Source organism: Carassius carassius, chromosome 39, assembly GCF_963082965.1.
Source record: "Carassius carassius chromosome 39, fCarCar2.1, whole genome shotgun sequence".
Classification (NCBI taxonomy): Eukaryota; Metazoa; Chordata; class Actinopteri; order Cypriniformes; family Cyprinidae; genus Carassius; species Carassius carassius.
Window position 1 is genome coordinate 22,278,099 of NC_081793.1, and position 27,439 is coordinate 22,305,537.

General features: G+C 37.2%; 1 protein-coding gene across 1 annotated transcript; it reads left to right on the forward strand.

The window, feature by feature from the left end:
- The first annotated feature begins 312 nt into the window (after nt 1–312).
- Nucleotides 313–25,836, forward strand: LOC132120992 (putative sodium-coupled neutral amino acid transporter 10). Its single transcript, XM_059530196.1, has 17 exons — nt 313–538; nt 845–962; nt 1,260–1,305; nt 1,404–1,497; nt 2,104–2,247; nt 4,781–4,905; nt 9,510–9,612; nt 11,085–11,267; nt 12,265–12,376; nt 13,569–13,675; nt 15,379–15,541; nt 17,210–17,383; nt 17,482–17,937; nt 18,171–18,251; nt 19,009–19,029; nt 23,012–23,289; nt 23,454–25,836. Exons 1-17 carry the CDS (start codon nt 449–451, stop codon nt 24,516–24,518), a joined length of 3,360 nt encoding a protein of 1,119 aa, XP_059386179.1. The 5' UTR covers nt 313–448; the 3' UTR covers nt 24,519–25,836.
- The last annotated feature ends 1,603 nt before the right edge of the window (nt 25,837–27,439 follow it).

The window sequence follows — 27,439 nt, forward strand, 5'->3', positions numbered from 1 at the left end:
TAAAAAAATATGGTGAGAAAAACATTAAACATTTCACTGGGCCTTAAGCATGTAATTTTTGTTAAACTTTTAATAAATTGATGTGAAAATGAATGTTTCATGATTTTAATTAATTAGACATACTTTTTGATTAATGCAATTTAATTTAACTATTAAAAGGGAGTTGAGAAAAATTAAAACTGAAAAAACTGAATCCAGAAAAATAAAAAAAAGAATTTTGAAAAAAAGAAAATGGAAGTTAGGAAAAAATAAAGCAGATTTCATAGGGCTCTAGATTGAGTGTGATGCTGATGTTTTTGTTTTCCTCTGTGTCTCCACAGAGCATCATAAAACCAGTTGAAGGACAGCTACATCAACCCACTTATCTCAATTAAACCTTAGGCCAGTGTGGAAGCACCACACACACCCATCTGGATATTTGAGAGATCTCAGCTGTCAAAGAGCCAAAATGACTGTGTCAAATTGGGGTCTGATCATGAACGTTGTAAACAGCATTGTGGGTGTGAGTGTCTTGACGATGCCCTTCTGCTTCAAACAGGTAAATGCATGGTTAGAGCTTATGGGAATGTGTGCTGTGTTGTTTTGTATGCTTTTAGCAGGATTCTATATGTTGAAATCTGCCATACGGACTTGGAGTTGTTTACACATGACTTTTCTGATTAATAATCTATTAACTGAGTGAATGAAGTGATTCAGAAATTGATAAGCTTCCATTTTAGTTTATCCACTCTGTTTTTTACAAGAATCAGTAAAAGCATGTAACTTTGCTGGAATATAAACATATAGGACATGTGTATTTAACTATTAATTTTAGAGCTATTTTCTTTTCCCATCCTCTCTGCAGTGTGGAATCATGTTGGGCACATTGTTGTTGTTCTTCTGTTCGTGGATGACCCACCAGTCCTGCATGTTTCTAGTCCACTCGGCTAGTAACACCAAACGCAGGACTTACGCTGGACTAGGTGAGAGTGACTGAAAACAACAGACACACTAAGAGGTTTAATCAGTTTCCATCATTATGATAATGGTTAAAGCATCCTCAGTGTGGATTACAGTGAAATAATTAATTAATTATATTGTTAATTAAATTAGGTGACCAGATTGCAACATCTGTATTTTTCTCATAAGACAGACAATTCTAATCAAGAGGAAAATGTACAACCCTTTTTGTGGAAGTGGTAAAATAATAATAATAAAAAAACAATAATTTTACAAGACAATTTAGCAAGAAGCCTTTTTCTTTCTCTCTTCCTTCCCAGCTTTTCATGCTTATGGAAAACCAGGCAAGGCACTTGTGGAATTAAGGTAAGACGACTTTATGGAGATTCAACTTCAATGAAATAAGTAATGAGATAAGCTCTTATTCCTTGTATTATCTACTTATATCTTCTCTCTGTTTTCAGCATGATTGGCCTGATGTTGGGGACATGTATTGCTTTCTATGTCGTCATCGCAGATCTGGGGTCCAACTTCTTTGCTCAGCTGCTTGGGCTGGAGGTAAAAAACAAGCTTTTAGGTTTTCATGTGACTAAAATTATGTTAAACCCTTTTGTTAATCTAACATTTCTTCCAAATTGATAGATGATAAGCAGTTCCCATAACTGACCTTGATCACAAACATTCTGAAATGATAAAATCAAAGGCCAGTATCTTTTTTTTGCTGTATAATTCTGTCAAACAACATAGCTCATTTTGTCACTAATGCAAGATGAGATATATTTTTGTTTAACAAGACCAATCTCAAAAACATGACTTGTCACAATGCTGATGGTAAATTAAATAAAAATAAAGATACTGGCCAAGTGACAAATAAATAAACAGTTTGCCAATTTTTCCTGTACAGTAATATATATATATATATATATATATACTCCATATATATATATATATATATATATATATATATATATATATATACTCCATATATATATATATATATATATACTCCATATATATATATATATATATATATATATAGTTATGCAATAAGTACAACAGAGAAAATATTAGTCATATATTACTGTACAGGAAAAATATATATATACACACATGTAGACAGATAGATATATTATCCACCAACTGCTTTTTCTTTTGCTCCTTCAGGTGACGCGTAGCTTCCGTATCTTGTTACTGATTGCAGTGTCGCTGTTCATTGTGCTGCCACTCAGCTTGCAAAGGAACATGATGTCATCAATCCAGTCATTTTCAGCCATGGCACTTATGTTCTACACACTCTTCATGTTCACGGTGAGTCGTTCCCCTTTCCACAGTTCCAAACTCTAACTGCATCAGCACACTCTCATTCAGGTGTAGGCAATTTTTTTTTATATATACACATATTCACTATACCATTGGTATGATGATGTAATTGTATTTTTTGTATATATCAGAGTATATTAAATGACATTAAAAAGTTTGGTAAAGTGTATTAATGCACTTCAACATGAATTTCAAACACTTCAGATTACAGCTGTTATGGTTGCTTTAAGGTCATGTTTTTCTCTTCAAGTCACTTCATTGATGCAGTGTATTAAGTATGTATGGAATTCCATCCTTTTTTTTAATGAAATTTGCCAATTTTTTGTTCCTTTTGAAGAGTGTAATGTGGTGATTGGCTGTTCATTTTGTGAATACAATGTGCATCACCATGAATGCAGATTGTTCAATGTTTCTTGTTCTAAATCTGTAAAAGTGAAGTGCAAGTTCTTAAAGAACTGAAGAGAACCATTACAAAACATTTCAAAACACAGAGCTTTTAAGTAAAGTTCAGACTTAAAATTAAGTCTTTAAAATATTTTTTTGTTCAGGTTATATTCAATGGGTTCAGAATGCTGAGCCCATATTGAATTTTATTTTATTTATTTTTTTACGTTTTAAAAATGTAAATAAAAGAATGATTAAGACATATTTTAGGTTCTGCAGTATTTCTACGTCACTTATGAAATTTGTGAACTTAAGATACTAATAATGTAAACTCCATACAGTCAAGTGTTCCATTGCAGCACAAGACTCTCTGGAACATTCTAAAATCTGGAGAACTCAGATTTTACATAAACTTGTGAAGTTTTCACTGAAACTGTTATGCTGATAACGCAATTTTGTAATAAAATTGCAATCAATCAATCAGTCAGTCAATCAATCAATAATACAATAGAAGTATTTCTACTAGTAGTCCAGATTTAGTGACTGAATATCTGAATATCTAATATTTCCAGAGACATTTACATTGAAGACTTGAATTTAATTTAAGTTTTTTAGTGCATTGCACTGAGTGCACAACATGCAGTTTGTATACCTTTTATCCAGCTCAATTGGATATTTTTTCCCCCAACCCATTTCTTAGTCTAGCATTCTACCATCTAATTATGTTTTCCCTCTGCCCCCATCTAAACCGCTGCCCCGACCCCTTTCCTGATGCTGACTTCCAACCAACCATCTGATGCTCTGACTTGGCGGCCTATAGATAGTGTTGTCCTCTCTGCGTTACGGAATAATCAGTGGCTCCTGGGTGGAGCAAGTACATCTGTGGCGCTTCAAGGGTGTCATACAGTGTCTGCCAATTATCGCCACCACCTTCTGCTGCCACCCGTAAGTAATCCGCCCCAGAGAACGGATCATACCACTGCCATGGATTCAACTACATTACCCAAAATCCCCTTCCTCTGTCCACCTTCATTCAATCCAAAGCTCTGTTTGTCGGTGCCATCTGGTTCAGGGTATTTTTGTGTGAGTGAGAGTGTGTGAGTTTGTGTCTTGGTGGCAGAATATATATATATGTTGTGTCATCAGCGTTGTCTCGACTTTGGTAATACCCAGCGTGCTCTGATATACTCCAGCTGGAATCCCTACGACTGGGTAAGCAGATCTGATAGGGTTGGGATTGGTGGTGTTTCTGATGGTTACACGGTCTGTCGCTGTAGATTTTGAAGGAAAAGTGGCAAGCTGCAAACATGTGCAGCAGTCATATTTTACCCTTTAATATTTTTTCACATGCAGCTGCAAAGTTTCGATGTCCTGTAGAGATGAACTGGCATTGAAAAATATGTGTGGAAGCTGATCAGTATGATTTGTTTTTGCTCCTTTAGTTGACAAATTATTTTCTTTGTTTATCTCCTTGAAGGAGTAGTTCACTCAAAAGTGAATTTATCATTTATAGTACACATCAAAAGTTTGGGGCCAGTTTTTTTTTCTTTTATTTAGCAGGCATGCATTAAATTGATCAAAAGTGACAGTAAAGTCATTTCATATAGAAAACAGTTATTTCAAATTATTATAACATTATTCCCAAAATATTTTTTAGTGTTTTTGATCAAATAAATGCAGCCTTTGTGAGCATGAGAGACAACTTATGAGAATATCTTGCTGACTCAAAAATTTTGTATGATAGTGTAGTTTGAGAAGGTTTGGAAAATAATCATATGGATCATTTTTATGATACTTTGAAATCAGTGTCTCTCTATTTATTTAATTTTTTTTTTCTCAAGTATCTGAAAAGAGTGTCCAGCACTTTGTCCATAATGTTAAATTTTGTGTTCTATGCCAAAATAAAGGCATACAGGTTTGGAATATAAACATTAAGGTGAGTAAAAGATGACAGAATTAAGATTTTAGGGTGAACTATCCCTAAAAAAAAAAGATTGCAGGTTCTCCGTGTACTCTTCATTGTCAGTCTAAGGGTCTTGTCACAGCATCATCACTTCCCTTCTCGTCGTCCGTCTTCTCCCTCTGCCCTGTCCCTATGGGATGATCTGTAATACTCCCGCTCTCCCCTCCACCACAGATGGTGCTCTCCTCCTTCAAACACGGCCTCCTCACTGGCCAGTGGCTGAACAACGTCATTTACGTTCGGTGGGAGGGCGTCTTTCGCTGCATCCCTATCTGTGGCATGGCATTTGCCTGTCAGTCGTAAGTACTCCGGAATCCTTGCACCGCCTCCCTCCTCCTTTCTGACGCCTGAATAAGGCCAGTTAGGCTTAATGTAGGGCTCCATTTTCCTGGTGCAAAATGACATCATGGCATTCCTTGAATTCAAGAGCCAATGCACCTAATACAAGTGTGTTTGCCCGGAGAAAATGGACCCTTGTTGGTAGACTGATACATTTTGAAGTTGCTCAGCTTATGCTGTAACTGTATTCTTTATCTAGTTGAGTGTGGCACTAACCTGCGTGGAATGTCTAACTTTTTGTCTTCTGTGTATACTTTTTTTTTTAAATCCTATTCTTAACACTAACTCTGTTACTTAAATGTGAAGTTGACCCAAAAGTGAAAAATCTGTGATCATTTAATTACAGTCATTTCATTCCAAACCTGTATGATATACTTTCATTTAAGAAGGTAAAGACCAACATTTAAGTTTTTATTCACTGTCTTCTGCCATAGTTTACAATCTCTTTTGCACATGTGCATATTTAAAACTTGCCATGTTAAAGCATTTTGGTAGAAAGGTCATACAGGTTTGGAATGACAGGTGAGTGAATAATGACAAAATGAGGTTCTTTTATGAGTGAACTTTACCCAACCATGAAAAGCCTCTTTGCCTTTTTAATTTGTTCGGATAGCTTGGATTCTCTTAGACTGACCCACAAGGGCGTCTTGATCTATTTGATCAGTTGGCAGCTTGTCAGATCTGCATAGTTGAAATATCAGTGCATTCCGATACAAGCATTAATGATTCATAAACAAGGAATGATGAGTTTTTGCACCTTATTATAGTTCATCCGTGAAGAGCTCACCATGACCGGATCTTCCCCTGATGAATTCAACCACTGTGCACTGACCTAGTCTTTATTTGTATTATGTTCAAGCTGTGATATGTTGAGTTCATAGTTAACATTGTTTCAGGTCTTTGATACTGCTGGGAGACATTTGTCCAGTGTTTATTCACTTTGATAAAGATCACATTCTTTTTCTCCATCTTGACCTAATTTCATGTTTCTTTCCTTTGCTTTTCGCTAGATCAAATATACCAACCATGCAGGGAGTTTGGTAATCTCAGTGTTTGCCTGGTTACATAATCTCAAATTTGGCCAGGGAGAGTCATTGACTCGCTTCTTTCTGTTTCTTATCTTTCACAACATTAAACCATTCATCAATGTCCAATGATCTTCCACTTCCAGTTCCTTCAGCTCTTCTCTTTTCTTTTTTAAGTTTAATTTTGTGCAAATAATTTCCGCTGTAGTTTTAATATAGCCACATCACAATACATAAAATCTTTACAGTACGCATATGGTTATTGTAGTTTTACTTCGTTGAACTGAATATTATCTATCAAATTGATGTTGTTGTTTTTTGTAAACAGTTAAACTAAGTACATCCAGGGAAATTAAGTGTTTTCATATAAACATATTCTCACATTCCTTCAAATAAATGTTTATACATACATACGTGTGTATGTGTGTATATATATATATATATATATATATATATATATATACACAACCTTTCAAAGTGTTGGGGTTGGTAATATTTTTAAATAATTTTGACACAAGTCTTTATGTCAAAGCTACAATTATTTGATCAAAAATACAGTATAAAAGTAACATAATATGGAGAAAACTAAATATTTTCATATTCGTTCACATTTTTATTTTTCTTTATTCCTGTGACAACAAAGCTACATTTTCAGCAGCCACGAATCCAATCTTCCAGTGTCACTCTGTCCTTTAGCCATTTTAATATGCTAATTTTATTAAGAAATATTTCAAATTGTTTTAAATATTAGTAAAATATTCTTAGACAAAAACATCAATTTGTGACAAAAACAAACGCTTTTATCCACACGATTCTCTCAGTTAAATGTACATAGAAGGTTCCCTTTTTTATCCTTAACTTGGTGCTTTTGTTTGTGTCTGTCTGGATATTAATGTGTTAATAGTGAATAGATTTATTAATTAAGTGAATAGAATTGAGGTGTCTGAGTGTGCAGATGCCAGCATAAATGTGTGTGTGTTGGAGAGTGAGGGTGTTGGGGTGGAGGAGGTGTCAGTGTTGGATTCTGGTGTGGATGAGGTAATGTGGCTCTTGAAACTTACTGTGACTCCCCCTTTACACACACACACACGCACACACACACACACACACACACACACACACACACACACACTTTCTATGAAGGGTGATGAGTGATATTTGGCTGTGCCTTCTTGGTCGGCATTGACATACAATGCCACTTACATCCAATCATTAGAAGAGTGAGACGGTGCGACATGACCTCCAATCCGACCACAAACAGTTCCTGTCAGCGCCTACATTTTACCCATCCATTTACATTTATTACTTTAGTACATTTAGTGCAAACTCTATTCAATGCCAAATTTAATCTTTAGTTAGAAGTTGACCTGGTTGTTCTTTTGACTAAGAGAACAGATACTGTTCATTGCATTCTGGGTCCACTGTAAATTCCACTGCAATGTGTAAACACCATAATGGTGTTATTCCTTTCGTAAAAATGTCATGGTAGCTTAAACAGCATCAAGTCACTGGTTCACAGCTTTAGGTGTTATGAAGGGATCATTTTAGCAGTATTACAAAATAATTATTGTGTCAACACTTGGTAGAGGTGTAGAGAAATTGGAGTGGGACTGTACCATCCCTGATCCTCCCCCTCCACACACATTGTAATTTCATCAGGAATAGCTTTTTTTTTTCTCTATTCATCAGGAATGGCTTTTCTGGTGTCATTTCTCTCCATCTTATGACACTGAATTTTGTATATCAATGCAATTCTAGTTGTAGTATATCGGAATTCTGTTTTTCATCCATGTCGTGGCTGACAACATGAAAGGTATTGTCAAAAAGCTTTTGGAAGGACTTGAAAGACTAAAACTTAAACCGAAGGAAATTATAAAACGGATTTGTAGTTTGTGAGGGAAATACCATCGCTTTGGTTCTAGGTAAATGGCGCCTCAACAATGACTTGTTTTCTGCTAGTTGTGTATGAGAATCAACAGTTGGGTGGCAAATGGTGTCAGCAAATAAGTGTTTCCTTGGACAAACAAAATGAGCATTTTTTAAGCCGAATCCTGGAGACAATTGTAGAGATTTGTGCAATACAGTATACAAATAAATGTTAGAATGCGTCCATTACATTTTAAATGGCAAACGTGTGTTAACATTCAAAAGTTTGGCATCGGTAAGACTCTTTAAATATTTTTGAATCAAAAATATTTGCTCAAAATACTATTGTAAAATATTATTACAATTTAACTGTTTTCTAATTTTCTATATTTTAAGTGTAATTTATTATGAAAAAGCTGCATTTTCAGAAACATTTCTTATCACTATCAATGTTGAAAACGATTGTACAGCTTATACATGTTTTTGTGGAAACCATGATATAGTTTTTATTCTCTGATGAATAGAAAATAAAAAATGGCATTTAAATGTTTTGTAACATTATAAATGTCTGTTACTTCTGGTCAATTTAATGCATCCTTGCTGAATAAAAGTATTAATTTGTCTCTTAAAAAATGTACTGACCCCAAACTTTGTAATGGTAGTCAGTGGGAGATTTTCAAACATCAGACTGAGTTTGAATGGAAAATGAATGCTTCAGCAATATAAAAACTGTGGTGTTGCTGTGTTTTAATAAATAAGTGAAAAATGAAAAAAATAAATACACATAAAATGTAGAAGTCTACATAGACGTCTCTCTCTCTCTTTCCCACTGCTCTGGTTTTATTGCGAGTGAGTTCCAGCTATGAGACAGACTGGCCTTTGGTCTGAGATCAGGCATTGGCTTAAAAAGCCCAGAACGTGGTACTGTATATCCTAATAAAAGCAGGAATGGGCTCCGACTGTGTCTGCAAGAGCTGAGAGCAGGAGAGCCCGAACAAAAGCCCACACTGCCAGGAAATTTTATAACATGCTAAAGTCTGACTAGCACTTGTCGCTAATATATAGCCATTGTAAATTCCCCATTTAATGTTTTGCTGGCGTCTGGTTTTATTGGTTGTCCTGATGACATACATCGATTTTTTTTTTCTGCTCTTTTTGTAGCTGTTTTTTTTGTTTCTCAGTGATACTGAACCCTTTATCAGTGCTCGTTTCATCCAGTTCGACTCTCCCTCCTTCCCACCCTCCCTCCATTTTGTCTTTTGTATGTCTGAAATGAGTGATGGCCTTTCTATATTAAATTCCTGCTTCTCTTGCTCTCTTGCATGTTTATGTCCCTAGAGCTCAAACGCACAGTTCAGTATGTCCTAATGCTAAATAATGATTATACTGTGACTGGTCAGTTTGAGTTAACCAATACATAAGCATTTATGTGATTTCACATAATGTTATATTTTGTCATAATGTTACTATAAATCTGACATTGCACAAATTGTACATCTGTTGTAATAATGTGTCCTTTAGAATTGTGATACTTGGATAGAATGCTTTGGGTTTTGCAAAAAACATTTTTCAGCTGTACTAATCGACAGTATGTCATAATTAAAAATTTTATTGACCTACTTTAATGTATGCATCTTGAACTTGATGTATATAAAAAGCTTTTTCTTCCACAGGCAAGTATTGCCCACTTACGACAGCCTGGATGAGCCCTCTGTGAAGAGGATGAGCACAATATTCACCTCCTCGCTCAACGTGGTCACGACCTTCTACATCACAGTAAGTGTGTGAGACCGTTCATCAACTGCTTACTGATTATCAGCAGCTTGTTGAGGCTGATACAATAACTATTCAATTTATTTTAGTGTTTTTACCTTTTCAACTGAAGTGACTAGTTAAATACTTAATTATTTAGTCCAAAATGCAGCCTTGGTGAGCATAAAAGCATGGTGAGCATCCAAAATCGACCATAAACTTTTTATTCATAGTATAATTTTTTTTCTAATATATACACACTGTAGTGAGTAGAAAAACGTATAACACTTGCAGCTGCTCTGTCCTTATTGTCTCCTGGGAGCATGTGCCTCATACACGGTAAAGAACTGATGATTCAAGGATGGTAGAGTTGTTGTCTGCTCACGTTCTCTCTCTTAGATCCATATCCGATTGTCCTTCCCCTGTTGTGTGTGGTGGGAGCACACTGATACCCTGGAATGTCCTCCCGGTTCTCTTTCGGAGCTCAGAGGAACAGACAGAACTCAAGCAATGGGGTCAGACTGACTGGCACACTCTTATGTGACCCACGTGCACCGACACGCTCCATCAACATCTAATGCTGTTTCTCTTTTATTCCTTCATAAATATTTTCAGGGCCACGTTGTGTGGAATGTGAATTAAGACATCATCAGAATGTTTCCAGTCCCCATTCTCTTCTCTGAAAGCTGGAGTATAAACGTTACCTTGAGAGATAATATTGCTCGAGATTTTTTTTTTTTTTGGAGTGTTCTTTCTATTCTACTTTATATTTCATCATCTTTTTGCTTTTTTCTCTTTGAACAAAAGCTGAATTGAATCAGGGGAGGATTTGTAGCATAGAATAGAGAGGGAGTTTTGTGGCGGGCTCAAGGACTTCTGTCTGGTGTTGCTACTGAAGGGAACCTTTTCCTCTGTGGATAGATCAAGGCCAGTAAGGTCTGAGAGGGAAGGCACTGCTTTGTTTCTCTGTAGAGAGGGCCTTCAGGGGTCCAATTTAAAGGTTTAAAGACCTTTGAAAAGCAGCTTGCTGTTTTTCATCACGTAAAAACAATATCATTTCAATCAGGAGGTGTTGAGAGGTCATCAAAGAGACATAGATTTCTGTTGGGTTGCTTCTGTATGATGCCATAAGTAGTATTAGTCCTGTTCATTTCAAGCTGGATCAAGTGACTCAGTATGAAATTATCTGATTGCTCAGTCGTAACACATACTGAAGTGGAAAGTAAATGTAGCAGATTTTTCCCCCTTGTTTGCATCCAAACAAACATTAAAGTTATGATCCAGCTTTTTTAATAAAAAATTGAAGTGAATATATTTAAACAGGGACTGTGCTGAAGTGCCAAAAAAAATGTTTTGATTATTTTTTTATTGAACATAAAAATTTATTTTTGTGCTCCGAAAAGGATAAATGTATTTCTTATCTGAAATTTAGGCTTTAATTGAATTATGAGTCCTTCATAAGATGCTTAACTATACTTTGTGCTGTATTCATCCAGGTGGGCTTCTTTGGTTATGTGAGCTTCACAGATAACATTGCCGGGAACGTACTGATGAACTTTCCATCAAACCTGGTAACGGAAATGATCCGTGTGGGCTTCATGATGTCTGTGGCTGTGGGCTTTCCCATGATGATCCTGCCCTGCAGACAGGCTATCAACACCATGCTCTTCGAGCAGCAGGTAACACCTCCTTCCTAAAATACAGAGACAGCAATATATTTTCATATATAACAATCTATTTTGTATATATATATATATATATATGTGTGTGTGTGTGTGTGTATACACATACATTTTTCTACACCATTTTTCACTAATCTGCATGTAACATTTACGTTTGAGTTCCTGTACAGTGTAGAGTTCGATTGATCTATTATGAAGTAGAATTGTGACCGGACTGTCAAAAGTCCCTGTGATGTGTACTGTGTCTGGTTGGAACTGGTTGTACATATCAACAACAGCATCCCAGTTTGTCCACCAATTTAACTCACAAAATATACCTGTTTTTTAAACATACCATAATTATTTGTCCATGTATAAAATCATTTATTTGGCACCATTTGGACATTGTCTGGACAAACTCAGGTGTCTCCTACCTGGTGCACATAAACTGCACCAGCTGCAGAAGTATTTTGCTAAATTTAATGGACTCAATAAAGACTTCATTGAGCCTAACATATTTACACAGGACTGATGTCAGGACCAAGTCTGGTCTCAGTCAGCATGCATTTGCCTGCTCTGTTCCTCAGTATAAATCCCTTGAGTCCCAAAGTCTCCTTCCACCGCTCAGACACCCATGATCCAGCTTCAATGGACAGCAGACTGCTGGGTCACTGAGAGATTCAGGAGGAAATAAAAAGGGCTGGATTGATGAGAAAAGGTCCAGATCTCCTCCATAAACCAGCCAAGACATTGGCTCGCTGTCTCACCAATGCTGCCACGCTGAATCAGCTCGAATCATGGCTAGATTTGCGGTCGGCCAAAGGGTTTTATGCTGTCGTTAAATCTGGCATTTTGACAACAGAGCGGAGGGAGGTTTATAAAGCTTACATGCCAAACCCAATATCCTTACATGCATTTCACTTGTTCAGCCATAACAGAGGCTTGGAGAGCAACATGTGTGCCTGGAATCTAGTAACAAGTTTGTGAAAGTGCTCTGTTTGTCTCTGTTTTTCAGCAAAAGGATGGCACCTTTGCTGCAGGTGGGTACATGCCACCCCTCCGCTTCAAGAGCATCACTCTTTGCATTGTTTTTGGCACCATGTTGGGCGGCATCCTGATTCCTAATGGTAAGTCTGTGTGTGCACATATGTTTTACTCGGTTCCTAATAGCCCCATGACGTCACACCCCACTTCATCTCTCCTTTTAAAATATCTCTCCTACAGTCACTCCTTATCCTTCCTCTCTATATCTTCCATTCATTATCAGTGGAACAGGATGATAAAGGTGTGTTTTAGGTAATGGTGGGGTGGGCCATGTTTTATTCATTTTCATGGAGATTGGCTGTCGCTGGCTTGGGCTCCGTTTGGCTCAGTGGGCCCAATTAGACTAATAGAGAAGGGAAGGTGAGACTCGCAGAGACGATTGAATGGGGGAAAGGCGTAGCTCTGTCCTCCATGACGACTCCGCTGGCCTGTGTCCTCACGGCCACAAATCCAACCATAGGGAAGCAGACACTGCAGGGCATAAATTTGAGTAAAACAATATGGCTGCTCTCAGGATGAAAAACACCCCCTGGGCCCACTGCCCACCCTTGCAACACAAGGGCAGCGTGGAGGAAGGATGGTAGGAGGCAGATAGAAGGATGAGGGGGAGCGTTTGATGGAGCGGTCTGGGGAGAAAGACTGATGAAGGATGGATGTGGTGATTCAGGGGATGAGATGGTGTAGATTGCCTATGCAATTGTTTCCGGTTTGAACTGCCTCCTAATGCTGTGTCTGAATATAGCGCAAGCTGGAATAGATTTGTACACTTACTTGTTTTATTTTTTGTATATTAAAGCAAATAGCCACCTAAGGCTGCAGTGTCACAGTGATTTTTAAAACTGTTCAAATGGTGTTTTACATGTGACTTACAGTGAGTGTCAAGTTAAGTTTAAATATAGGCCTAGTAAAAACAAATAAGATCAGTTTACCTGTTCATGTTATCAAGTTAGTTCAGGAGATTTTTCATAGGAGATTTTTCTTGAGTACCAAATCAGCATTTCAGAATGATTTCTGAAGAATCATGTGACACTGAAGACTGGGGTAATGGCTGCTAGAAATTCCATGTAATTTATCAAGAATAAATTACATTTTAAAAGTGTTATGACCAATGATTGCAAGAAGAATTTGTTAGCATTAATTGGAAGTGAATGATTATAATTCGTAATTGCATAATTCTGACACCAGTCTGTTCTTCCAAGTAATTTAGCTCATTAGCCTTACCATTATTTTGGTTTTGTAACATAGCAAATAAGTATGTTTGTGTGTGTGCCATAGTGGAGACCATCCTGGGTCTGACTGGAGCCACCATGGGCAGTCTGATCTGCTTCATCTGTCCAGCTCTCATCTACAAGAAGATCATGAAGAATGCCTGGACTGCACAGGTACAGCACACCGGCCAGCAATGTTTTACTCACCTACATACAAACATATATATATATATATTTATATATATTTATATATATATATTTTATTATTATTATTTTAGTAATATTATTTTAATAATTTTAATGTTTTCTTTAAATAAATGCAGCCTTGGTAAGCATAAGAGAATTTTTGTAAGAAACGAATCTTACTGACCCCAAAGTTTTGAATGGAAGTGTAGTTCTTTAAAGCAAAAAGGGCAAAGAATCTATAAAGAGAGTGCATACATTTTGTCTGTTTGATATCTGATGTGATCTGAAAGAAGAAGAATGCACTGGAATTGTGTGTCAGGGAGAAAATGCAGCTGCTCCTCTCTCTTTGTAATGGAGTTTGCCTCAGGCTGTGCCCCTCCGTCTCCTGCCCAAATTACAGATGCCTTTACTTTTTCACTAGAGAGTGACAGCAACTGAGGTCTCATCTTAGATGATGTGTAACCACATGCTGATGTCATCCTCATCACTTTTATGTTGTGTGGTTTGCGAGCAGCCAACATACTTATGTTCATTGTTCTTTAGTGCCAACTTTGCCACATTTCCATGCCTATGAGTCTCTGCCCACAGGGTTACTTCCCAAACTCTGGAGTCCACCCAAATGGATGGCGTTCCTGATATTTGGGCAAGGACCATTCCATAAGAGCTTTTTGTAAAATTGAGCATAGCAGATGTTTGTGTTGGCATGAGCGGATGATGCCACTCTGCCTTGTCTCATGCCAAGCAGCCTGACATGTCCAGGTCCACCATTCCACTAAGAATAACCTCAGATCAGCGGCAGAGGAACTGGGAGAGGCCTGCTTTAATAGATTTTTATCAGCGCTTGGGGCACCATTGATGTGACTGTAGGACATTATTGTAGATTGGATGCCAGCGACACCCTTGCCACCTTTGCATATTGAATTTCTATAGGAATTTTGAAATAGTTTAATGAGGGGATGGGGAGAAATTGATTCTATTGTTTACTGATTTGAATCAAATCATAGATTTGTTTTTCAAACAAAAAGGTGAAAGTCAACTGTGAGAGTATTGTAACACTGGGACAGTTTAAAGAGCGCACGCTTCACTGCATGAGCAGTGGAGTATCTGTGAGCAAAGGAGGAAAAACATACCAGATGATGTGTAGATCTCTTAAAAGAGTTACATGTTAGCAGATTTCGGAGGTTGATGACTCTTTGACCCAAACCATTTTATTTTGTTCTTAATTGGGATAAATTAATAAATTATGTAACAGCAGCTCTTTGAAATATTGAATATTCTTAATAACTGTGTGTTTTGGGCACATTTTTGTTTGTTGCATAAACATTTGTGAATGGTAAATGTTTAAAAGAGAGAATCAGAATTGGATTTAATGTGGACAGTCCTGACCCCAGGAATTGAAAAGTGTGATTTCAAACAATTACCACCTCTAGTTTTAATAAACATCATAAAACTGTCAAATTATCAGTTTATACGTTAATAAATATCTGTTAAATATTGCATTTAACTGGCTGACATTGTGATAATTTCCAGCTTTTTTTTTTTTTACATATAGCAACATGTGCATGAGACTTTTGTTGTTCATTATTATCTATGGAGTTGCACCACTTTGAAGTTTTTTTGGGTTAGAGGACCAAACATAGAGCACTAACTTTCTTTTCTCTTTATTTTCTCCTTTCATTTCTTTTTTAAAGCTGGTTCTGTGGGTTGGTCTCGGCATCCTGCTCATCAGTACCTTCACCATGGTGTCCATTTCCTCCAACGAGCCACAGAAATTAAACCCCCCTCTTGACGTCCCTGCAAAAACTGAGAACAAGCCTCCCATCCTCATTGCCCCTGAACTGCCTGAAGTACAAGGTAAATCTATGTTTTATATTTATGAGGAGAAAGTTATCAGTTGACATGACACAAAATAGAAAAGTAAATTCTGAAAGGGACAAGGTGAAATGAATGACAAAAAGAGAAAGAACCGTGAAGAAGCGCAAATGATGAGCTCCAGTAGGAGGCCTCTCTTGAATCAGTGACCTGAATGACGCTCCTTCAAACCTTAACACTCGCTGGCCCAGAGCAGCAGTGAAACGGGCGGTGGCTTTTTCCCGTTATGGCTCTGATAAGGGGAAAGGGTGATCGAAGGGTGTCCAAATTTGGAAGAGGCCAGAAACTCAGTGTTCCCTCCAACACAGGCTGATACAGGACAGAGGCTCATAAAAGGTAGATAGCAGGATCGTCCCAACAACTTTATCCACCATTACCTTTCCTTTTCTGTTCTGCCACTTCTCCTTCCTCTCCCTCTCACTCCCTCCTGCTGACTGACACTGGCATTTATCATTGAGCGGACACCCACTTCCACACCTGTTTCCTGTTTACGGCGTGCTTTTGAGGGCAGCTGTGTGAAAACATGGGGCTCAAGTGAGTGGAACATGGGGCCCGCGGGCATGTAGAGGTGTGCATTTACAGCTGAGGACACACATGCATGCTTTGCTTTTCAGGATTGTAAGTGCACCCAACCCCCTTTCTTTACACTCTTTCTTTCTTTTCAACCCCGTTTCTTTCTTGCTTTCATAGATAACGTTTATCAAAACTGTTATCCTTTCTCATTGGCAATGTATAACTTCTTTCTGCGTATGCATAAATGCTGTCGTGCAGTAGATTATCTGTTATGGTAGTACATTACAGGCTCAGGTTAAAGGAAGGTGTGGACATTGTAAATATTCAAAGGCTAGTTTGAACAGGACAAGTGGCAAGGTTATATGGAAAGTAGTACTGAGCATCCATCTCATACCCCTATTAGAAATCGCTTATATGGTCCAACGCTTATCCTGTTGGTCTTTCATACTTTGCTGCCCTCTACTGGTATTTGTTTTTATTTTTAGAGACAGTATTTTTATTTTAAATACTTAAGTAGGTAATTTCATTCTCCAATAATTATTTCTTCACTTGTGGTTATAGTAATGCCAACTATAGCTAATATTTATATATAAAGCTATATATTTCTACATACTGTAGCTAACTATTAAAATTGACAAGTTGGACTGTATAAGAAAAATAAAAAAGCAGCCAAGTGTCACACTTTTTATAATTCTAAAATGTTAAAAAAGGAGAACGATGTGTCCAAACTCTGTACTGATATTTTAGAGACACCACCCAACTAGCTGAAGTGATGTTTTCTGGTATAAAATGCTTACTTTTAACAGTTCAGACATTTTCTGATAAAAAAAAAAAGAAAAGAAAAATCAAGATCTGCCTTCCATTCTTGTTTCTCTCAAAAATATCAGATCATAAAAGTAAAATAGCTTGTGTATGCCGTTTCATGTTGATTTTAAATGTTATCTTTACACTGCCATAATGAAGACCTGTGCAGTGTTGTTAACATAATTTTGCTTGATTCTGGTTTGTCTGTACCCATGGGTTGAGAAGCATAGGTGTGGGATAAATTTGACATTTTTATCACCAGGCACAGTGACTTAACATTATTATTTTATTATTGTATATTGTGACTGACATGTTTAATCTGTGTGTTTCTAGTGCAAGAGAATAGACTGGAACCTGATCCAGGAGAGAAGCCAGATAGGCCACCAATTGAGGTTGAACAGCCAGCAGAGAAGGCAGCAGCAGAGCCCCCTCAAATTAAAGTACCTGTGGAAGTGGCTGAGCAAAACAATAAGGATAATAAGGTTCAGCTGGACCGCCCTGAAGCAGGTAATGCAGGTAATGCAGGTAAAGCTGTGTAATTTAGATGGTTTTGTGATGGATGAGAGCATGTGAGCAGTTCTTGAGATCTGGCTTCTCTTCTACAGGTGTTGCGGTCCCAGAAGGGGAAGCCCATCGCCATGAGCCGCCCAACCCTCATGACAGAGTTCAGATAGAAGAGATCAAAAACCAGCAGGAACTGGAGGACGAAAATAAACAACCTGTAGTTGTGGAGGAGGAAAAGAAACTGCCTGCAGGCGAGGAGGAGGAGCTTCTTGCTGAGCAGGGGGCGGGGCAAGCACAAGAGGCAGAAGCTGTAAAAGAGGAGGAGTCAAAAGAAAAAGAAGATATGGCGAAAAGGGCTGTCGATCAGGACCAGCATGCAGTTAATGAAGTGTTGGACAAGGCAAAAAATCCAGAGGATCTGAAGAAGGTTGAGCCCTTGGTGGTGGATAAAGAACCAGAAGTGCCTGAAGTGAAGGAACAGCATAATGAGAATGAAGCACCCCAAGAGAAGAAGCCAGAGGAGATGGACAAAGCCCCTGAACTCCAGGGTGAAAAATGTAAGTGATAACACAAAAGCATCTGCTTAGCAACTCTGGCAACCACTCAGATCTTAAGAAAATGTTTATTGTACATGACTGATAAACTCTTAAGTAGCTTGTATACATCATCTTTGACCTTTTGTTTTTATTCATAATCTGTTGATATGACATGGCACATCATAAGTTCCAAGCGTGTGACCTTTTCCACTCTGTAATGATTTGTTCATTCAATGACTGACTGCTTCCTCCAGTGAAAGAGCACAAGGAACAGAAAGTTCCAGATGAAAAGGATGGAGGGGTGGACAAGGATGCAGATGGGGACAAGATGGAAGGTGAGCTCACTGATGCGATCTTTGCTTCTCTTTGCCTGGTTCTGTTCTACTTCATCACTCCTGGCTTGACGGTTTTGAACTGACTTTATTTTGATATTTTCAGTTTTCGTTTAAATTTTAGTTTAAGTTGAACTTTTCTATTCAGCTTTATTTTTATTACAGTTTCAATTCATCTTAAATTTTTGTTAATTGCCAAGACAACATTCCTTAATGTAACATTAATATTTTATTTTATTTCAGCTTTATTTCAAAATGCCGAAAATTAGTTTTAATAGTTTTAGTTAACCAGAACAATACTGGTAATAGGTAATCAAGCAATACAATTCAATTTTCTTGTCATAACTGTCATAACTTTTATTATATTGTTTATTTTTGCATGACTAGAACACAGTATTGACCAATTAGCACCAATGACAGATCTGTTTTGTAATGATAAAACATATCCTACAGTATACCTTTTAAAAACTTTTAGCAAAAAGTTAAAAGTGTCTTTTGCACTGTACAACTTGCTTTTTTCCCCCAAACGCTTGTTTTACTTTTTTTCAGCAAACTGGCCAACATCTGAAATGTCACATTGCATTGCTGCACTCAGATATACTGCAAAGATGCACCAAATCTTAAATCTCTTTCTCTTTCACCTGGTTTGTTTTTTTTATTAAGGCACTTGCCCTTTGTCTGCTGTCTTTCTCTCTTTTGTTTCTCGATTTCTTATCTTCCTCCGCCATTCTGTTGTGCCACGGACTCCTGCCTCCTACAGTGATTAAAAAGATTGTTGCAGGTACGAGATGATGTGTCTTTTGTCTGCTGTTCTCACTCCACTCTGTCTTCTTTGCTGTTATTTTTAACAGTCATTCTCTCCCACACTTCAACCCTTATAGTATGGGAGGCCGTTTCAGCATAAAAATGTTCCAGCGTTACTCGTCTTAATTATATTTTTACTAGTAACAATTAAATTAAAGAGCTCTATAATTTAATTGGTACTAGTAACAATTACAATTATAGAGCTCTATAATTCAATTTTTACTAGTAACAATTATGATTGTAGAGCTCTCTAATTGAATTATAGAGCTCTGCAATTGTATTCTTACTAGTAAAAACTGAATTAAAGAGCTCTATAATTCAGTTTTTACTAGTAACAATTCCAATTAGAGAGCTCTACAATTCATTTATTACTAGTAAGAATTCAATTACAGAGCTCTGTAATTCAATTGTTACTAGTAATAATACAATTGCAGAGCTCTACAATTCCACTAGAGAGCTCTCTAATTCAATTGTTACTAGTAAAAACTGAATTATAGAGCTCTCTAATTGTAATTGTTACTAGTAAAAACTGAATTAGAGAGCTCTTTAATTCAATTCTTACTAGTAACAATTCTAATTACAGAGCTCTATAATTGTATTATTACTAGTAGAAACTCCTATTCATGAGATGCAAAACAGATTGCAGATTTCCCGCCTACAAAAGTGAGTTTCAAAATAAAAGCCCTGTAGCATGGTTCTAAAGTATCCTGAAATATTTTACAAAAATATTAATCATGTTCACATTAAAGAAAAATTAAGATGATGCCTGAGATGAAAGCCTTTTGACAAACTTGATATTAAGGAGTATAAATTAATTTTAAATATTTACAGTGTTTAGTATTGTTATGCAATAATAGAATGATTGTGTTTGTTGTTTAGTAAAATAGAAAACATTAGGCCAAATAGTCTTAAACTTTTTTTATAAATTGTGACTCGAGGTTAAATCTAGCCTAATTTTTTTTCATTTTTTTTTTTTTCTCCAGGTTGCAAGATTTTATATTTTGCTTCAAATAAGCTTATGCCTGTTGTGGTTGCATGTGTTCAGGGCTCCAGACTAAATTTTTTCACTAGGAGCACAGTGGCCCCCAACAGAAACTTTTAGGGGCACAACCAGAAAATTTAGGGGCGCACACCGTAAATCAACATGCTAACCAAATCTACTAATTTCCACTGTATTACTAATAAATACTTTAATAATAGATGAAGAATTTACAATGTGCTGTTTCAAATTCAGTGTTACATTTTATTCTGCACTTTTGAAGATGCAACAACAAGGTAAACTGACAGCACCATCGCTGTCATGACAGTACAAATAGTAAACAAAATACCATACATTCAGAATAAAAAAAAGTGCTTAGTAACAAAGTGCTTAGTAACCTTTCGGTCATTTCACAGTTACAAACAATACTTAAATATATGTAAACATTAGGGGTAATATTATCTCTGCCTCATCTGCGCTCTGACTTACAGTCGTTCATTTTTTAAAAGCAACAGACAATAGAGTTGCATTTTGAATAATCATTTAATGTTTTTGGCTGAGGTAATGTTTAATCAGTGTGTTGTGATTTGACTGCGAAAAGCCTGCACTATCTGCAAACACTGTGTTCCCCGCAGTTCTGGGGTAGCTGCTGCAATAATCGCAATTCATGTAGTTGTTCGACTGTTTAAAGTACCTCAACCAGCTGAATTCCTTCAGCCAGTCTTCTCGAAAATGGTGCTCATAGCTCAGACGCACGCACATATCAGGTTGTGATGATATTTGTCTCCGTTTCCTTCCCACAGATGTTTACGCGCGCTCGATTATCTCTAGGCCCCTCCCCCTCCACACATTTTAGCCACTTACAGTGGCCATTCCCTATTCTTCTCACACGCATTGGCCGCCTCACAGACAGGCATCACTCAATGAGACGCGAGTGTGTGCTCGCGTCTCATTAGTATGTGTGTGTGTGTGTGTGTGTGTGTGTGATGTTCAATTATCAATCAATCCATCCATAACCAAGAGAATTACTAGACGATTTTCATTATCATTATTATTACTATCATCATTATCATAGATTTTGGCCTTTACTTTGGCCTTTTCAGAACTTTTATTATTATGATCATTATTATTATCAATATCATTATTATTATTATCATTACTATTACTATCATCATTATCATAGATTTTGGACTTTTATCATAGACTTTTCAGTGTCCCACATTAGGAAGCACCAGATTGTTTTTAAACAACTTGCACTAAGAGCACTAATATGTCTATAATTTCTTTTATGAATGTGTTATCTGCATTTTCTCTTTTTATTTTATTAGGAGACATCCTGGGGATTTTAAAATGGTATTGTGTTTGAATTGAAATGTTTTGGCTACAAATCGCAGATATTGCAGACTGCTTGCCCTGCCTCTCCACCGTGTACTTCGTCCATGTCGGCTGGGGGCGCCAAAGTTTCCCGCCTGCCTGTTTATATACCCCAGTTGAATATGCATAAGGCACGATTAGCATAATGATATGTCGCCGAATACAGAGCTCTGTAATGCAATTGTTACTAGTAAGAATTGCTATTGTAGAGCTCTGTAATTCAATTTGTACTAGTAAGATTGCAATTACAGAGCTCTCTAATTCTAATTGTTACTAGTAAGAACTGAATTATGGAGCTCTGTAACTTAATTCTTACTAGTAACAATTCAATTAGAGAGCTCTGTAATTTAATTATAGAGCTCTCTAATTGGATTGTTACTAGTAACAATTGAATTAGAGAGCTCTATTATTTAATTATTACTAGTAAGAACTGCGATTAGAGTGCTCTACAATTGAATTGTTACTAGTAACAATTTGATTATAGAGCTCTATAATTGAATTACAGAGCTCTCTAATTGGATTGTTACTAGTAACAATTATGATTAGAGAGCTCTGTAATTCAATTGTTACTAGTAACAATTACGATTAGAGAGCTCTGTAATTCAATTATAGAGCTCTGCAATTACACATATCTTTAATGTGTATTTTTACTAGTAATAAATCAATTGAAGAGCTCTGTAATTAAATTGTTACTAGTAAGAATTCAATTAGAGAGCTCTATAATTGTATTTGTTACTAGTAAGAATTCAATTAGAGAGCTCTATAATTGTAATTGTTACTAGTAAGAATTCAATTAGAGAGCTCTATAATTGTAATTGTTACTAGTAACAATTGAATTACAGAGCTCTATAATTAAAAATCAATGGTCAATGGAGTCACATGACTAGTAATAAATGAATTGTAGAGCTCTCTAATTGGAATTGTTACTAGTAAAAATATAATTACGACGAGTAACGCTGGAACGTTTTTATGCTGAAACAGCCTTCCATACTTATAGCTGTTAATAACCAGTAGTCTGTTAACTGTGTCAATGATACATTGACCAATATTCTAGTTTGTGTACTATACAATAGCTCTGGAAACATAACTGAACAGCCATCTCGTATTAATTGGCATCTCTAGTCTTTCTCTTGTTTGATGATCAAAGTGATTTATTTGGTAGAATCCCATGTTGATGTTGTTAGGGTGTCATATTGACTAGAAACCACATAGAAATTCCCTACTAACTGGATAGAAACACTTCAGCAACTATCTAGCAACTTCCGAGCAATGTATTACACATTTCTCAAAACAACATAGCAATCTCTTAGTAAACACTTAGCGATGCCCTACTAGTGCATAGAAACATCCTAGAAACCACCTAAAATACTTACCAGTGTTAACCTGTGGAACTCAGAACAGCACTACTGAACATAACTTAACAAATAGTGAGAAAGGTGTCAGGCCAACTACAACATCATGGTTGTAGATTTTTATGGATATGCACCACTAATATTTTCTTCAGACTGACAAGTATGATTCACCACAGTTAATTACACTCTTGTATGCATCCTACAATATATTCATTGTAACTTCTCTTTTTCTTTTCTGCTTGGCTGATCCTCAGAGGGCCAGTTGGACCATGCTGTGCTGCTCCAGGTAATTAAGGAGCAGCAGGAACAGCAGAAAAGGCTTCTGGACCAACAAGAAAAACTACTGGCTGTGATTGAGGAGCAACACAAGGAGATCCACCAAATTAAGGAGGTAGAAGAAGAACCAAAGGCAGCAGAACAGCAGAAAAGACATGTGGACCATGAGGAAAAACAGTTAGATGTGAATGAGGAGGTCCATCAAGTAAAGGAAGGAGAAGCTGAGCCAAAGGTAGCAGCAGGTGAGTCAGCAAGCGTAGACAATTTGTCTAGACATAAAAGATGAACGTTTTTCTGGTCAAGTGGTGAAAAATAAAATGTTTCAATTAACCTTTAGTGTTTCCAGTGTTGGTGCTTTCTGCTGAAGTGATCTTGCATGCAGTGCAGTAATCAAATACATCATGTCTTTTTTTGGGGGGGGGTGTAGGTGAAGTGGAGAATGTAGCTGCAGCTGACGCAGTACCTGAAGTCCCAGAAGCAAAAGAGACTCATGTCGCAGGTGGTCTTCGCAACAATGCCCTTGAATTGGTTAAAATGCCCAAGGAGGAGGAGCTGAAAAATGAAGCAGGACACGATGGAGCATTACCTCCAGAGGTTGGTGCCCGAGGTGTTCCTCTGCATTCTCGAGAACCAGAACTGCCCAAAATCGATCCTGGCTCTCTTGCAGAAGAGGAGGAGAGAGTGAGGCAGAAATTGGCCCAACTGGAGGCAGAGAAGGAGAGAATAGAGAAAGAAAAGCTGGAGAATGAAAGGATTGAGAAAGAGGTACAGGCGCGTGTCGAAAAGGAGCGGAAGGAACGAGAAAGACGAGAGGAACTGGCACGTGAGCAGGAGCTAGAACGGGTGCGGCAGCAAAAGGAACAGCTAGAGAAGGAAAGGCTTGAAGCAGAGAGATCAAAACTTGAAAGAGAGAAGATGGATAAAGAGATCATGGAGCGGGCCGAGAAGGAGAAAAGATTGTTGGAGCAGAAGGAGCGGCTAGACCAGCTGCAGCGGGTCATTGATGCCCGACATGTGCAGCCAGGCAAGGGTAGTCTCGAGGATGAGAGTTTGAAACAGGAACGAGAGAAGACTGAGAAAGAGATCATGGAGCGTGCAGAGAAAGAGAAAAGAATACTCGTGCAGGAAGAACAACTAGAAAAACTACAGCAGGTCATTAATGCAAAGAAGGATGATAATGCACCCAAAGTAGAAGTCCTGCAAATGCCTAAGCAAAAAGGAGGCAGGGACTTGAAGGAGAATATAATTCCACCAGAAGAGGAGAAGAAAGAGGAAAAGAGGAACAGAGAGGATGGAGGGCTGGAACTTAAGAGGAGACGCAGAGCCGTGGACCCTGAGGGCGGAGGAGACGCTGACCTGGATCTTCTGCGGGACATAGGAGGTTTAGATTTACATGCTGACCCAAAGGGGCAGCTCCTGGCGGGACCTCTGATTCACACACGCCAGCTTAAACAGACGTCTCAGAGTCAGGAGAATGAAGACTAGAAGTAGGTTGGTCTTCTGGAACCCAGTGGACCTCTCAGTGGACCTCTCAAATACTTAGGTGATTTGGCAGTGAGAAGAATCTCTTTCCTCCTCATTTGAAAAGTTGATGCCTTTACCTAAGACATAACATTCCTTTTGGGTTCATGATGACAGTTGGCACTTTGATTTGATCCTTTAGTTGTCCGTCGGGAACACTGAATCCGTAGACCCTAATGAGCTTCCATTATTGTTTTGTGTGAGATTTTGCTGAATCTGGTGCAATAAAGGAAATGTCTGGTGTAATAAACTGAGCAGGCATCACATTAAAAACGGACCTTGATGGGCACACAGGGCATTTCAGAATATTGTGTTTTGTACTGTCGCATAGAAAAACAGCACAAGTATACCCCCTTGTGGCTGCTATGGTAAATTGTATGGCAAGTTCTAAAGTGTAATGTCACGATTGCATATTTCCTTTTTGAAGTTTTATCTTCTGTGAATGAAACTAAAAGCCAAATTAACATGAGATGCGATTTTTAAAAAATGTATATTTTATTTTCTTCTAGGAGCTTTGTTTTCTTCTTTAGGAACTATGGACCATTTACTGTACCTTAATGTTTTCAGTCTGCTATTCTGTATATTGAAAATGGAGTTTATGTTACCTTGGCCATCATGTTCAATGGTCCGTCTGGTTGCTTAAATAGTTCTCTGTAACTACGATCACTCTGTATGTGTGCGTGTGTGTGTGTGAGGGTGTGTCTTCAGGATCAGATTTTTCTTTCATATAGTTAACTGTTAGAACGAGTAGTTAGTCAGACCAGCTATAAGTGAATGAAATATTTGAATAATGTATGTTTTCTAAATAATTTAGGCTTCTTTTGGTTGTTTCAGTGTGTTTAAATTGTCTGTGACTCAGTTTTATCACTTTGTGAAAGTACTCAACCCTCATCTTTTGAGGTTGATCTTAAATTGGAGCATATATTCCGGATTTAGTGTGGATTTAACATGACTGTTTCTCACTGTCAATTCCTTGTTTGCACTGTGCAGTGGGTTTCTTTTCAGGGTTGCATTGCTTTTCTCTTGAACATTCCATATTTTTGCCTTTGATTCTTTTGAAATTTGATTCTGGTCAGTGCCTTATGGGTTTTCTGTTCTGCAGTGGTGTGTATGTGAAGTCCGTTACATCCACAGTGTGTGTGGATTGAAACTTTTTGTCTGCATTTTCTATACCTTGCTGGTTAAACTTGTTACTGACTATTCTCTTGATGAATTTCCTGATCTCGCTTTTGGAGATCTTTTTCTTATTTAAAAAAGAAAATAAATCTATAGAGGTATGAGTTTCATGGAATCCTGTCTCTCTTACTTGTCAGTGACACTGCTCAGTTATCCATATACAGGTGTTTAGTTACCAGATGATGTGTAGATCTCTTAAAAGAGTTGCATCTTAGCAGATTTCAGAGGTTCATGACTCTTTTACCCAAACTATTTTATTTTGTTCTTTAATTGTGATAAATTATGTAACAGCAGCTCTTTGTGAAATATTATGTGTGTCGCTTACATCATATTTCTCCCTTTCATTTTTTGTTTTACATTTACATTTAATTGTATGTCAATTATCATTTTTTCTTCAAATTCAGGGTTTTAGGTTAAAAAATTATAATCTCACTATATAAATGGTGAGAAATGTTTTCGATTTATTTTTTAAAAACATTTCAATCTTTTTTTTCTGTTCACTTGAATAATCTTGGACTATGACTAATTTTTGAAAGTACAAATATCCTATTTAGTCTCTCAATTAAATAGAAATGTTTAAAACATTTAAAACTCACTGGTTGACATGTATTAAATTCTGTATAATAAAGACATTGTGTAATGTAAAGCTCATTGTGCACAGAACTGATCGTCTGCATAAACCTTTTAATGTCAAGACAAGTTCCCCCAAACCATTAGATTTTATAGCCAATTTGGACCAAACACAACTGTTTCCACAAGCCCATTCTTTTTCAATTAACACCTTGTAGTGCACCGAAAAAGTGTGAATGAAGCCCATATGAAGGAAGGCCACAAACAAAGCTGAAGCATAACCTGTAGGATGTCTTTTCTTATAGAAATACAGGTTATTGCTTTGCTAGACATTTTTATACTGCTGTTCTTCGTTCCTCTAATTGGCTGGTTGAATTGTTTGTTGATCCCCACTCATTAGTGGCTGCCTTTATAGCCCTTCTATCAATTAACATGTGGCTAATGAGGGTGCAGCTTGTGCAGGAAGGGTGGATTTAACAGTGGCACGGCTTTACATTCCATACGAGATGACTAAGAGCCCATAATCTTTTGTGGTGCCAGTGACATACACCCCACGGATACACATTAATCAGCTGGTCTTTCATGTTTCACCCAGCTTTTGTTTGATTGGAAACAAAAAACCCTAAAACCACCATCCTAGATTTCAGGAGCAAGTCCAAATTTGGAATCTGACTCGAGTGCTGATCTGCGATCGCCATTCAAGGACGTATCGCAAGCCGTTTTAGAGATATCTCTAATTAAATTTCGACTAGTAACAATTATAGTTTGAGATATATGAATTGCAATTCCTCCTAGTCGAATTGCTGTTGTGTGACTTCAGAATAAATTTACTCAGCTCCTCCCTGCCTACTCTACGAACTGCTAACAACATAATAAAAGTCTGCTTTTGTTGTCATGGAGAGAAAAGCTACTGGATGAAGTGCTTCATGGATTAATGAATATATCTGGATGCAGCCTTGTGTGGTAAAAGGTCTCCATCGTTTTAATTGAATCATGTTGAAAAATAGACCAAATGCAGTGTAATGTTCAATAAAGGCAGAAAATCACAAACTGCTCGTCTGAATTTATCTATTATATATTTAGACAATGAAAAACAATGGTTTTTATTTATTTTTTTAAAGAAAGGTAGGCCTAATTTG

Bases quoted from the DNA above. Each gene is read 5' to 3' on its own strand.
- LOC132120992 (XM_059530196.1), top strand. From the start codon at position 449: ATGACTGTGTCAAATTGGGGTCTGATCATGAACGTTGTAAACAGCATT. The intron at 2,248-4,780 runs GTGAGTCGTTCC...CCTCCACCACAG, and splicing joins ACACACTCTTCATGTTCACG to ATGGTGCTCTCCTCCTTCAA. The intron at 17,938-18,170 runs GTAAGTGATAAC...TGCTTCCTCCAG, and splicing joins TGAACTCCAGGGTGAAAAAT to TGAAAGAGCACAAGGAACAG.